This window comes from Giraffa tippelskirchi, chromosome 13, assembly GCF_054371585.1.
Source record: "Giraffa tippelskirchi isolate mGirTip1 chromosome 13, T2T-mGirTip1v1.2.pri, whole genome shotgun sequence".
In the NCBI taxonomy this organism is placed as follows: domain Eukaryota; kingdom Metazoa; phylum Chordata; class Mammalia; order Artiodactyla; family Giraffidae; genus Giraffa; species Giraffa tippelskirchi.
The window spans coordinates 94743679-94756457 of NC_137287.1; the positions used below are offsets into that span (position 1 = coordinate 94743679).

Sequence of the window (12779 nt, forward strand, 5' to 3'; positions counted from 1 at the left end):
GCGGGCCCTCGACTGTAGAAACTGCTCAACGCCTGCATGGAACAGGGTGTGGCTGCCAGGCTTTGGGGCTCTGCAACACAGGCTGAAGACAGGAACTGAGGGGAGGCCAGGCAAGCACCAAGAAAGCAGGATGACCCAAGGTTATCCCACCATGGGCCCAGGTGAGATGAATCCCAGGGATTGGCAGGAACACAAGAGAAGAAAGTGGAGGCCTCTGAAGGACAGGGCCAGCCCATCTGCCTTGGCAAGCGTATTTGTCCGGAGGCCTGCAGGGTGCAGGCTTATTGGCTGGGGAAAGACAGGGTTTCCAGAGGCCAGAGTCAAGGAGTGCTGGCGGGAGAGAGATGGAAGCCTGAAGCCTAGAGCTGGACCCTGGGCTCTCCAGACAGTGCCTCAAAAAAGTGGCTCCCAGTGTCATAGAGGCAGGCCTTTGGGGTCTAGGGAACACTGCGGGGGACAACTGGGATTCACCCTATGAGTTCGGTGAATGAGCCTGGGAATCTTGCCTTTCTAACCACCTCTCTCCCCAAACTCTGGGACAGGAGAGCTGGCAAGTGCCTAGACCTGGGGAGGAGGGAAGAGGTTAGGGGTGTTAGGCAGCCCTAGGAGCCAAATTTCCCCGCCCAGACGCCTCCAGTCGGGAAGGATTTCACTTCTGAGCCTCTGTACACTGGGGTAGTATTTAGTTTGCTCTGTTGTGGTTCCCAGCAATGTCCTTCTGACAACCCCCCCTCCAACCCCTTTTGGTCCCGGTCTGACAGCTGGGGGACTGATTCCTCAGTGCCCAGAATGTGTTCCCAGAATGTGTTCTCTGTCAGGGCTGAGCCCATATCCTGGGTCTTCAGGCCTGCTGGCTTCCCACCCCTCCAGAGCCCCCTTACACAGTACCTGAAAGCACATATTGGGCAGGGAATACTTGCTCAGTTGAACTCCGATGCTATTGAAAAAGCCCAAGGTATAAGAAGGCTGCTCAGGGGCATTTTAGAGCTGTAGAGCAAAGCAGACCCATGCCAAGGAAGCAGACAAGGGAGGCCAGGTGGCTAGCTGCATTTGTGTTTATTGGTTTTTTTCCAACCTCAGCAGAATATGAGGCCAGGGGCAGCTGGACCCATGGTTCTATGGGGCCAGCTAGAGTCATCTGTGTGGAGGGCCAGAGTCCATGAGACATTCACTGAGGGCAAGATCAACCAATCCAGGGGGCCTGGCGCCTCCTCTTCTGTGTCCTTCATGCCCAAAGGCCCCTCTGGGATTCATGATGTGGCAAGAATGAGTGAGCAGGATCCAAGGAGTGGGGCAGCCATGGGATCAAGTAGCTGTCAGAAGCTCCATGGGAGCCTAGGCAGGCTGCTGGGCACCACCCCTTGCCCCAGAGAGAATTGGGATGCTGGGATGGTTGAGATGGTCAGACGCAAACAGGACCTTCCCAGGCCACCTCTCCCTGAGCTCTTTCCCACAGTCCCCATCCCTGCTCATATCACCAGATGTCCTTGGTCTGTACAAGGTCCATCTCTTTCAGAGGAACTGACCCAGCAAGTAGGGTCAGGCATCCCAGCACCTCCCTAGGATGCTCTCCTAACAAGAGCATCAGCACAGTGCTGGGGCTTCCAACAAGCCCCAAGAAAAGGGAGGTGAGAGAAGCCTGTAGGACTGAAGTGCCCTTGAGCACAGGGAGGAAGGCCTCTCCCCGTTCAGGGTTGTGGGTTGAGGTCTGCCTGCAGCCCTGGCCCTGCATCTGTCTGTGCTGTCATCCACAGCATGGGTGTGAATCCTGGAGGGACCACTAGTCCGAGCTCAGTGGGGGCAACACCTGTAGACCTGGTGGGGAAAGGAAAAGACGAAGATCCTGGAGGAAGGCTGGCTGCAAGGAGACAGGAAGCCACTTCCCTCTTCTTGTTTAGCCTGGGCCACTGGGTTTTGTGGTCCTGACAACTGCCTAGATGGGCCCTGGAGAGGGAGCCCTGGACCTCAACTCCCCATCCCTGCTAAAGTCTTTTGGAGAGAGCCCATCCAAGGGCGGGGGGGAAGGCAAGACCCAGCCAGAGACCTACCGTAATTAGGAGTATGCCAGGCCTTGAAGCCCCCGAGCTGGAGAGTGAAACTTGTCAGAATCTTCAAAAGGCTGGTCTACAGGAACCAAGGAGGGGAATCATAAGCCATGTGTAGCCTGGACCCCTCTCGATTGGAAGCAGCAGGCACTTTTTGAGGGCAGAGCTATCAAGAGCCTTGAAGGTAGTCAGCCGCCCCCACTCCTAGCCTGGGCCCAGCACTGCAGACAGTTAGGTGAGGTGTGTCCCCCAGACCTCTTAGGAGGTGCAGCCTCAAGCCCTTGCTCCCCTAGTTTCTTCAGTCAAGAGAGACGACTCTGGGGGTCGTCTTCTTCTTCCCAGCATGTCTCCTTCAGAGGGCCTCTCTCAAGGTGAGGAAGCGGACGGCCATGTATCAGGATGGGAAAGGACAGAGGGCAGCCTCCAGAAGTACTGATACCTAATGCAGTGATGGCAGCAAGTCTTCCTCCCACATCCCAAGAAATTCACCCCTTCCATCACTCTTGCCTCTGCCTAAACCCCTTGCTATTGTTTGCTGCAAGATAAACTGGTGGTCCTCTGTCCTTCCTATTCCCTGCATTTTAAGATTCAAACACACTTAAGAAAAATTATCCAAAAATTGGAAACAAGGCCAAATATGACCGTGTTCTACCTCAAATCATCCTAGAGCATCATCTAACAAGCCCATCCCAAGAGTCATCTTATTCTAGGGGATGCAACTCTTTTTGACTTGCTATATACATTACTGGTTAGAGACCAGGTTTTGTTAAGTTGGATATTGACTTGGAAGAGATTGATAAATGGTACATAAATTATTTCACTAACGGACTGTGGGAGGGGTGACCTGGTCTCAATCGCCTATCTATAAAATGGGGAGGGTGAATCTAGGCTAAACTTTATCTAGGGTCAGCCTCCCTCCACTCAGTGAGTGACCAGGTCTCTCATGATGGTGTATGCTACCCTCCAGTGGACACAGGGAGGTACAGGTCAAAGGCATGCAGTTCACGGTAGGGTTCCTCCAGCTGTGTGTTGGGTCTTTACTCGGGGCTCAACTGGATGGGGGTGAGGCCTTGGAGTGGTTTCCAGACCTTTTCCGACTGGTATCTGAGTCTTCTTGATGGTCCGGAGTGAGACCATCCCAAGCTATGAGGCCCAGGGAAGAGGGTCCAGATAGGCCTCCTTGGATCCCTGCAGAGCTTCCTTCTCTGCACCCTCCAGGGAGAACTGGGCAACTGGCTTGAAGCTCTTGCGTGATACCGATGGAGTGGGCCTCGCAAGCCCAGCTGCTCCACCAGGTAGGTCCCAGCGAGGCAGCACAGAGCACTCACCTGGAAGCCCCTCTCCGTGGGTTCTGGGGCAGGCCTGGGGTGGGGAGCTGGGCGGGCGCAGCACGGGGGCAAAAGCGCTCCTCTGTTTGACAGCGGAGATCATGTGGACAGGCGAGAAGGAGAAGACGCTGGTGGTAGGGGCAGCCGCCGGGAGGGACATGGAGGAGGCAGAGGCCAGCGGGGGGCTAGAGGGCATGACTCCGGGGCGGGGCGGGGAGGGGCAGGCGCAGCAGGGAAGGCAGTGGGAGACACAACAGGGAGACAGCACCAGAGTGAGCAGCCTGGTTGCTGTCCTGGCACGAGCAGTATGCCCTGTGCGGGCTGCTGAACTGGGTGCCAGGCTCAGCCCTCAGTGGGAGGCTGTGAAGGTTTTGGGGGGACCAGTACAGTGTAGAGTCTGGAGGCAGCCTGAGAGCCTCTAGGGTTATGGGCTAGCACTTGCTGTTTGGGGCAGGGGGAATCTAGAGACCCTTTCTCTTAGGGTTGGAGATGATAAGACCAGAAGAGGTTAAAAAAAAAAGAAAGAAAGAAAGCAAAATCAGAACATCCAATGAAACCAAATACTGAGAGGTGTCCATAAAGATAGGAATGAAGATGAGATGGAACAAGTTAGGGTTCCTGCTGAAAATCACTGGGATTCTGAGACACTTGGAAACACTGGTGGGTCCTGGGGCATTAAGGTTAAAGTCGAAGGTCAGGGTTCACAGCAGAGCTGGGGCAGGTGGTCAGGGTGAAGTTTGGGGGGTACACACAGGCTCCTGTTATAAAGCCCCTCTGTCCAGGATCACAGCTCACACAAGAACCCTAACTCCCCCCCACAAATATGTTCCCCTTACCAATTACACTCCCCTTGAACCCCAACACTTTGTTCTCTTCCAGCTTAATGCCAGTCCTTGTCATCTTCAGCCCTGGTCCTAGAGGCCTCCTCTATCTCCTTCTTCCAGCTCATCAATTTTAAGGAAATGTACAAAAATCCACATTCTCAGATCGTCCTGTTCTCTAACCCCCTGGCCTCCATGGCTGTGGCTTGTTCTCTTGGGAATAACCAGGGAGCCTCCCACACACAGCCTTTGCCTGTCTCTCCTTCTTGCAGTGTCCTCTCTTGGGGGCTCCTGCCCAGGTCATTTCTGGATCCCTCTTTCTACATCCTTATTTGAACCCAATTCCCCGCCTCTCTTTTCCAAACACCAATAGGATTGTGATTTGAGTGTTGTTCAAGCAGCAGGCAATGCAGTGAGGGTGGGGGTTTCCTGAAAGAAACCAGTAGCCTGAGAAAACTGCTTTTGGCATTTAGAAAACACTCTCATCCCCATCCCCTGGCCCACACTTTGGAACAGTGATGCCTTCAACAGCTGTCCCTATTCCAAATGTGCTCAGCCCCATGGATCATCTCCTTTAAGACAATGCTGACTTCGAGCTAATGAGGCCCATGGAACTCCATGGAGGGCTTGAGATGAATGGCAGAAACGTACTACATCTTTCAAGACCCAGAGCTCACAGCTGCATTTTGCAGCTTGGATAGTACTGGGAGTTGTGGGTCAGTCCAGAGCTGCTAGTGGCTGAAGCAGAAGGCAGAGAAGAGGTCTAAGCAGACAGCCTCTGGCAGGGACAGTTCCGGATGTCATTACAGGCACGCCCTGGCAAACTCACTGAGAATGACACTCACTGGAGTGCCACCACTAAGCATGCACAAGGGGAGGAGATGGGGACTGCACAGGACACTACCAGATGGGACTGGAGTGGGGCTGTGATGCTGGAGTAGGGCATAAGAAGCTGTGAAATTCTTGACCTCTTGGCTGAATGGGAAGACTCCAGGCAGTTGGCTTTGGCCCCCTGGGGCACTTAGTTCCTCCACTGTTGACTGACTGTACTGAGTGTATGATGGATAAGGGGGGCTGGTGTTCCAAATTCCACCAGCTTTGATCTGGGGGGCACCCTGAGACAGGTGGTAAGAGTACTGTGCAGAACTGAAGCAAAGTGGGAGCACTGGAGCCTAGCTAGAGCAAAAAGGAGACAGGAGTCTTGGTGGGGACACCAGAGGGTCATGGTTTGTGTGGACACCAGCACAGGGGGCTTCTGGTCCCAGACACTGAGCCCAGGCCAAAGGCAGAGACCCAGACTCCAACTCACAGCCAAAAAGAGAAGTACCCAGGATGTAGGCCATGGCAAGGAAGTCTAGGCAGGTGTCAGATATATTGGTCTTAAGCAATAGCAAACAGAAGACAGGGGACAGGCGAAGGAAAGGCAGGAAAAGCCACACAAGCAGCTCCTTCTTGGCCCGCTTTCCCATTCCTCTGGTACAGCAGTGTCTCCCAAGAGTCAAGGTGCACGCTCTCTTACAATTGCTGGGCAAGCTCCTTGAAGGTGAGCAAGGGTGGAGCTATCCCCCAAGCTAGGTGCTTTACAGAGTAAGTGCTTCATACATGTCTGCTGAATAGCTAAGCTATAGGAACCTGTAGACAGGCTCTTATGGAACTTAGTGTTGGAAGGAGGGACTTGAGGGCTGTGCATAATAAAAGCATAAATGCCCTCTGCCCATCTACCCCGCTCTGAGCTGCCCACCCTAAGAAACCATACAGAAGATGTTAGTAGTGCCCACAGCTAGTGCTGGGATGCAAAGTCACACACTCTTTCTGAATTGTGTCTGAGCCCTTTATGCACACTTGCACATTCAGGTCTGAGAACAACCTTAAGCAACAGGTGATACTGATCCTGTTTTACAGAGAAAACTGAAGTAACTTGCTGAATGTCAGCTCCTCATTTCAACAATCAAATGCTGAATCCAGGTGTCTGACTACACAGACTCTCTTGCTCTGCACAACCAGATTGTGGGAGTCACGTCTTCCCCCCCTTAAGCCCCCGGGTGTCCTGGGGGCCGTGGGGCCAGGTAAGACACCTACTTTTCTTGCGCCCTGAGTTCCCTCAGGCTTCCAGCAGGGGGCACCAGCCCTCCTCCTGAAGCCCTGGCGTACAAAGGGAAGGCCGGCGGTCCACTAGATTTAAGGAGGGTACCCTCGTGTTAAAGCTCATTTCAGCAGGTGGGAAAAGCTAGAAGTGATTTGCACAACTGCGGTCACAGCAAGGAGATAAAGGTGCGAGAAGTGCCCTGGCTCCAGGGTGGCCCAGGGTGGTCTCCAAAGGCAGAGAGAGGTCGCACACAGGAAGGCAAGGCCAGGGTCGACGCTCACAGGACAGATGTCGGGAATTCCTCCCAACCCCATAGGCTAGGAGGGGGCCGAGCTGAGCCCCATTCTGCTCCCCGGGGCTTGGTCCGTCCCCCACCCCCACCCCCCGGGCAGGGGACACTCACTGGCGAAGGGTGAGGTGGCCGTGGAGCCATTGAGGAAACTGGGGGACCCGGGCACACCGAGGCCGGTCACGCCCGGGGCCCCGTAGCCGCCGAGGCCAGCTCCGAGGCTGCCGCCGTAGCCGCTCTGCTGTGAGCCGGGGCTGGGCGCGAACCCGCGAGGGGACGCGCTGCCACAGCTGCGCGCATACCCTGCGGGAGAGCGGCCGTCAGGGGCCCGCGCCCGCAGGGAAGGGGCCCCCGGGCGGCGGCGGCGGACGCACCTGGCTCCGGCCCCGGCGTGGCGTCCCCGACGGCGATGGCCAGCGGGCTGCTGAAGGCGTTGATGCCCACGACGGCAGGGTGCGGGTGGCTGGGCGCCAGGGGTCCGAGCGGCGCCGGCGCGCGGGGGGCGCTGTACAGAGCCTCAGCCACATCCGCCGCGCGCTTCAGGAGGAGCTCCTGCGAAAACAAGAGCGGGCACGGCCGGGGCAGCAGAGGGCGCCGGGAGGCGGGCAACCCCGGGCCCGGCGCGGAGAGGCGGGCGGAGGCGCCATACCTGGTTGCCGCTGGGCACTCCGTACAGGGCCTCTGCCAAGTCGGCCGCCCGCTTCAGCAACACTTCCTGAGGGCAGGGGAGGAGACGGCGGACGGAGGAGCGGCCCCGGGCGGGGGTGGCGGTGGTGCAGGGGGCCCGGAGCTACCTCTTCGAAGCCTCCCTATCTCCCTTCCGGCCACCGGCCACCGTCCTCCCCGCCTCGCCCTTCTGAGTACCTTGGGCAGCCTCTCGGGGTCTCCGGGGTGTCTGGGAATGACTTTCTGCAGCCTCTGGAATCCGTAGTCAATGGTGGGCTCATTCAGGGCTGGGGAAAGGGGCTGTGTTTGCAGGACGCCCCTCCCCGCATAGCGCCTACCAGCAAGCGGTCCCCAAGCCTGGATGCAGACCCCCTCCTCCAAGCCCAGCCCAGGCCTCTGGGAAAACTACAGGCACGTGAGTCAGCAAGGTTAGGGAAATTTCCTCAGTTCCTTTCGTGCTTATTCATTCAACAAATGTTTACTGAGCCAGGCCCTGTGCCAGCTGCTTGGCATTAACACACATGCACTATAGCATCCCATTTGTGATTAGAAAAAAGACAACTGTATAAATATAAACTTCAGTACTCCTAGGGACAGGGCTGGAGGATTTTGTCTGCAGCTTATAAAGAGTAAACTATTTATCATAAAAAGAGAAAAAACGCGCAACAATCTCCATTTATCACAGCTCTGGTGGACTCTTAGCGGCGCCTGACCGTTAGGGGTACGCCTGTGCCCCCGGAATGGGCTGGCCCACACCCAGGGCTCTGGGGTGGATGCTGCAGCCTCCTGACCAGGCTTCCAAGGCCTCTTCCCTCTTCCCCTCCCTTCCCCTCCCCTCCCCTCCCGCCTCCTCCGGTCTGGCTGCGACCTATCTCACCAGCCTTAAAGCCCTACCACCTTCTCCACTTCAAACTCTACATTTAGTGAATTTCCTTTTTGCTGTTGTTTAGTTGCTAAAGTTGTGTCGGACTCTTTTGCGAGCCCATGGGCTGTAGCCTACCAGGCTTCTCTGTCGGTGGGATTTCCCAGGCAAGAATACTGGAGTGGGTTGCCATTTCCTTCTCCAGGGGATCTTCTCCACCCAGGGGTAGAACCCAAGTCTCCTGTATTGGCAGATAGATTCTTTACCGCCGAGCCACCAGGGAAGCCCAACTTAAGGCACTCCTTCAAGGGTCTTTGTACTTGCCATTCCTTCTCCTGGGACACCTTTTCCTCCTCATCTCTACCTCCTTATTCACTCACCCCTCTGGTTCCAGCTTAGCAGTTTAGCCCACAATCCCACCTGGAGGTTTTCTCTGACAATCCATCAGCTCCTCCACTGTGTAACTCTACCACTCCACGTGGTGTTCCCAGCTTGTCCCTTCTCACTCTTATACTGGAGCTCCCCAGTAAGCAGTAAGTAGGGTGTCCAGTGCCCTTTGAAGGGCTCAGTGAATATCTCTTGGGTGGGGTGGGGGAATGGGGAGAAGTGCTGGAAGGTGGCAGTGGAGAGCACACTGGCCAGGGGCCAGAGAGAGCCAGGAAGGGAGATGAAGCCACATCTTCAGGAGTGGCCTACACTCCTGTCTTCTGTTAACCTTTTGCCCTTGCTTCATGCAAGGTATGTGTGTGTGTTTGTGTGCATGCAGAATGAAGTCTGAGGTGGCTTGGGGGAACCAGGAGAACCAGGAAGATTTGGGAAGCAGCAAGTTATCTGGGGGCATCTTTTTTTTTTTTAACTTTTTATTTTGTATTGCAGTATAGCCAACTAACAATGTCGTGGTAGTTTCAGGTGGACAGCACAAGGACTCAGCCATACATTTACATGTATCCAGTCTCCCTATTTGGGGGCATCTTTGAAATAAATCTCCCCGTGGAGATGTTCTAGACCCTGGGGAGTGCAGAAGGTGAAGCAGGTGCGGGGAGTTGCTCTGGTGGAGGCCAGGGAGGGAAACACAAGTGAGGGAAAGACGGTCCAGAAAGGAGATGTCCTGGGGTGTGGGGTGAGCACCAGCAGGGGCTTAGGGGGTCTGGCCACCTGGCCACACCACAGCGATTTGCCGACTCCTATACTAGGGCTAGTGCATGTGACGTGGGGCTCCTTCCCGCAACCCTGGGCCTCCCCTCACCCACCTGACTCCTTACCTGTGTAGACAAAGCGTCCCGGGGCTCCCTTGCAAAACTGCTTGGATTTGTAGGACAGGGTCACCTCCACCACCCCGGGGATGTGCCGTGGGGGCGTCTGTACCCGTATGGCGTGGGGCGTGATGAGCTGCGAGGGGAGAAGGGAGGCCTGCAGGTTCTGACCTGGTGAGGGCAGGGTCCAGCCCCAGGCTGGGAGGGAGACTGGCGGGAGTGGCCCACCTCACTCCACACGAGCACGTTCCCAAACACGACCTGTAACCCGTCGAAGAAGTTGTCGCCGATGACAATGACGGTGGCGCCGCCTGTGGTCCAGCCCTCCCCAGGACTGATGGCCTTGATGCAGGGGGTGGCAGCTGGGAGGCAGGAGAGGAGCCAGGTCAGGGGCCCACGCCGAGGTGGGGACTGGGGCTAGCTGGGCCCAGGGCAGCAGGGTGTGGGCCGGGGGGTCCTGACCTTCGGAGGGGTCCAGGCGGCGTGCCCTGCGGCCATGCTTGGAGTTGTTGTGCACAAACATGTTGTCTGACACAGCCAGCACGTGTCCGTCCACGCTCACTGTTGTGGACACCACCACCTGTGGGGAGAGCCGAGGCCAGCCTGGCTGGGGCTCCCCGTAAGGGACCGCCGGGGGCACTGGCAACTTGAGGCTGGTGGCTGGATACTGTAACTGTAGTTCAGAGTCACTGGCCTGGGGAAGAGCTTCAGCCCCTCTGGGGCTGAGCTGGTGGAAGGGGGACCAACTGGATCAGGTGACCCTCTCAGATACACAGTCTCTGGCTGCCCAGGGGAACAGACCCCCAGGAGCTAGAAAAATCAAAACCTCTGACTCCTTGGGCAGAGTGGCTACTGTTTCTGCACTCACATGCACACAGGCTGTATCCCTGGGGCTCCAAGTCAGGAATGGGTCTTAGGCAAGTGCAAGTGAACATTTTGATGGGGGAGGTGGGCATCAGCTTGAGAACCTGTCAGCAGAAGCCCCTACCCTTGGGAGGAAATTGGGGCTACCTCCTTTTCCCCCCTACCCTTTACTGGGAGGGGTGTGCAGGTTGGGGATGTGCTAAGGGCAGCTGCTCTCTGCTTCACGCTATGCAAATTAGCTGGGTCGTTAATCATGTAAAAATGTCACAATTAGCATCTCCTTAAGTGGGACTCTAATGAAGCCTCCCTTGGCAGCCAGAGTAAGTGGAGACAGAGCTGCCCCACCCCCAGCAGGTGCCAGGCTCCAAAACATGGGTCTGCGCAGAGATCTGCCCCTGGGGCCTTAGGGTGGCAGGGTCATATCATGCCCGCCACCCCCACTCCCAGCAGGAAAGGGCAGGTTTGCAGGGGAGAACCCTCTCCTCAGACCCACCTGGAAGCGGCGCATGTCTCGGGGATTCCCCGCGTTCTTTAGGCAATTCTGGTTGCATTTGAGGAAGAACTTGAGGAAGAACCTGAAACAGTGTGGTGGGTCGGCTCAAGGGTCTGGGGGTTCTAAAAACAGATGGAGATCCAACTGCTTTCTGCCACGCCACCTCCCAGCAGGGCAACTTCCCCTCTGCCTGCTCACACAAGGCACACACCCCACAGTCCCATCCTAAGCTCCATATGCACAGGGTACATGTCACACATCCAGGAGACCTGTCCCAACAACGACTGCACTGTCCAGAAAATCTCCCACCTCCACAGTCTATAGATTATATAGTGCTTAATTATCTCACAAAATATATACATACATCTATATACACACATCGTCACATCTATACACAGTATATTTATCCTAGAGAACACATCCATTATATATATGCTATATATACCTAGTACTCATGAATTATTACATACTCCATATGTAGCAGGTACTCCCACTTACCTGTAAACTTATCCCATACCATGTATATTTGTCATAGTATATGCTCATTACTGGAGAATGAAATGGCAACCCACTCCAGTATTCTTGCCTGGAGAATTCTGTGGACAGAGGAGCCTGTTGGGCTACAGTCCATGGGGTCACAAAGGGTCGGACACGACTGAATGACTGAGCACAGCACATGCTCATCACATACATAGTGCATTTGTATCACAGAGCGTATCCTTCCCCCAGAGTGTACCTATCAGTCTGGAGATGTTTACTCATCATGAACAGTAAATATACTCTATCTACACCGTATATTGGAGAAGGAAATGTTACCCCACTCCATTATCCTTCTCTGGAGAATCCCATGGACAGAGGAGCCTTGTGGGCTACAGTCCATATGGTCACAAAGAGTCAGACATGACTGAAGTGACTTAGCATGCACGCACACGGTATATGCCTTATATACTACTACTCATAAGATACAGCCATCATACATAAAGCAGACCTATTGCACTTCACAGAAGCATATATAATATGTACTCTACATCAGCCTGGACCCATGATGCACATGTGGTATGCTAATCACATACAGTCTATATCATCATGCACAGTGTATGTCCATCCTACACTGTGTATGCACTGAAAGAATATGAGTATATACATTAGTACACCATTTTTATGTTGTATGTGATTTCCCAGAATAGTCACTGCAGACATTGTACTGTCATCACGTGTAGCAGATCCCCCCTTCCTTCTTCACCAGCACATCCCCCCAACAAATCCCCCTCACACACAACAGACCCTCTGTCACCACTACATCCCCAGCGAACAGATCTCCCTCACACACATTCTATATCCCTTATGTGTATGCTTAGTCCCTCAGTCGTGTCTGACTCTTTTCAACCCCATGGATAGTCCCCCAGTCTCCTCTGTCCATGGGGATTCTCCAGGCAAGAATACTGGAGTGGGTTGCCATGCCGTTCTCCAGGGGATCTTCCCCACCCAGGGATCAAACCCAGGTCTCCTGAATTGCAGGCAGATTCTTTACCATCTTATCCACCAGGGAAGCCCTATATTCCTTATACACATAGCAAGCACTGCACAGAGCATATAGTCATCATATACACATGGTGTACCTGTCAGACACACTGTACAGATACACAGTGGATACCTTCTTTTGCACATAGAGTAACTAGAAAAAAGCACAGTATATGCAGTGATGTGACTGACTGTTTTTTTAGATAAACACATGAGAACTTGATCCTTCTTTCAGGCAGTTGATGGGGATGGTGAGACCCTCCCCGCCCCCCACTCTCCATGAGGCAACCATGGATAATACTCTGGTTTTGTACTGTTAGTAAACTCAGGATACTATCAGTCATCTGCCTTCACCCCTGCAGGACTCTGTGAGCATCTAGGGAGTTGCTCTTTACAAACTGTAGTATTCTGGGCTACAGTCTGTGGGGGTCCCAGTACAAAGGATAGCCTCCTGGGCTGGTCTATGAGCTGAGCTACTCCAGTCAGCTGCCTCAGTTAGTTGATCAGCCCCCTGGCTTCAGATGTGTACATCCACTTAACTCCTCAGCTGC

At 54.6% G+C, this 12779-nt stretch overlaps 1 protein-coding gene across 9 annotated transcripts in view; it reads right to left on the reverse strand.

Moving 5' to 3' along the window:
- Window positions 1-1037: 1037 nt before the first annotated feature.
- The window catches only part of EBF4 (EBF transcription factor 4), a 58170-nt gene continuing 46428 nt past the window's right edge, over window positions 1038-12779 (reverse strand). For 2 of the 9 annotated variants that reach the window (XM_081559026.1, XM_081559023.1), the window contains exons 8-18: window positions 10708-10789; window positions 9813-9930; window positions 9579-9712; window positions 9360-9486; window positions 7434-7522; window positions 7219-7284; window positions 6944-7121; window positions 6684-6872; window positions 3374-3571; window positions 2049-2124; window positions 1038-1815 (exon numbers count right to left, since the gene is read on the reverse strand). In XM_081559026.1, coding sequence (XP_081415152.1) covers window positions 2054-2124; window positions 3374-3571; window positions 6684-6872; window positions 6944-7121; window positions 7219-7284; window positions 7434-7522; window positions 9360-9486; window positions 9579-9712; window positions 9813-9930; window positions 10708-10789 — 1252 coding nt within the window. In that variant the 3' untranslated portion in view covers window positions 1038-1815; window positions 2049-2053. The remainder of the gene's footprint in view (window positions 1816-2048; window positions 2125-3373; window positions 3572-6683; window positions 6873-6943; window positions 7122-7218; window positions 7285-7433; window positions 7523-9359; window positions 9487-9578; window positions 9713-9812; window positions 9931-10707; window positions 10790-12779) is intronic. The other 7 variants (XM_081559027.1, XM_081559025.1, XM_081559029.1 and 4 more) reach the window with 5 other exon arrangements.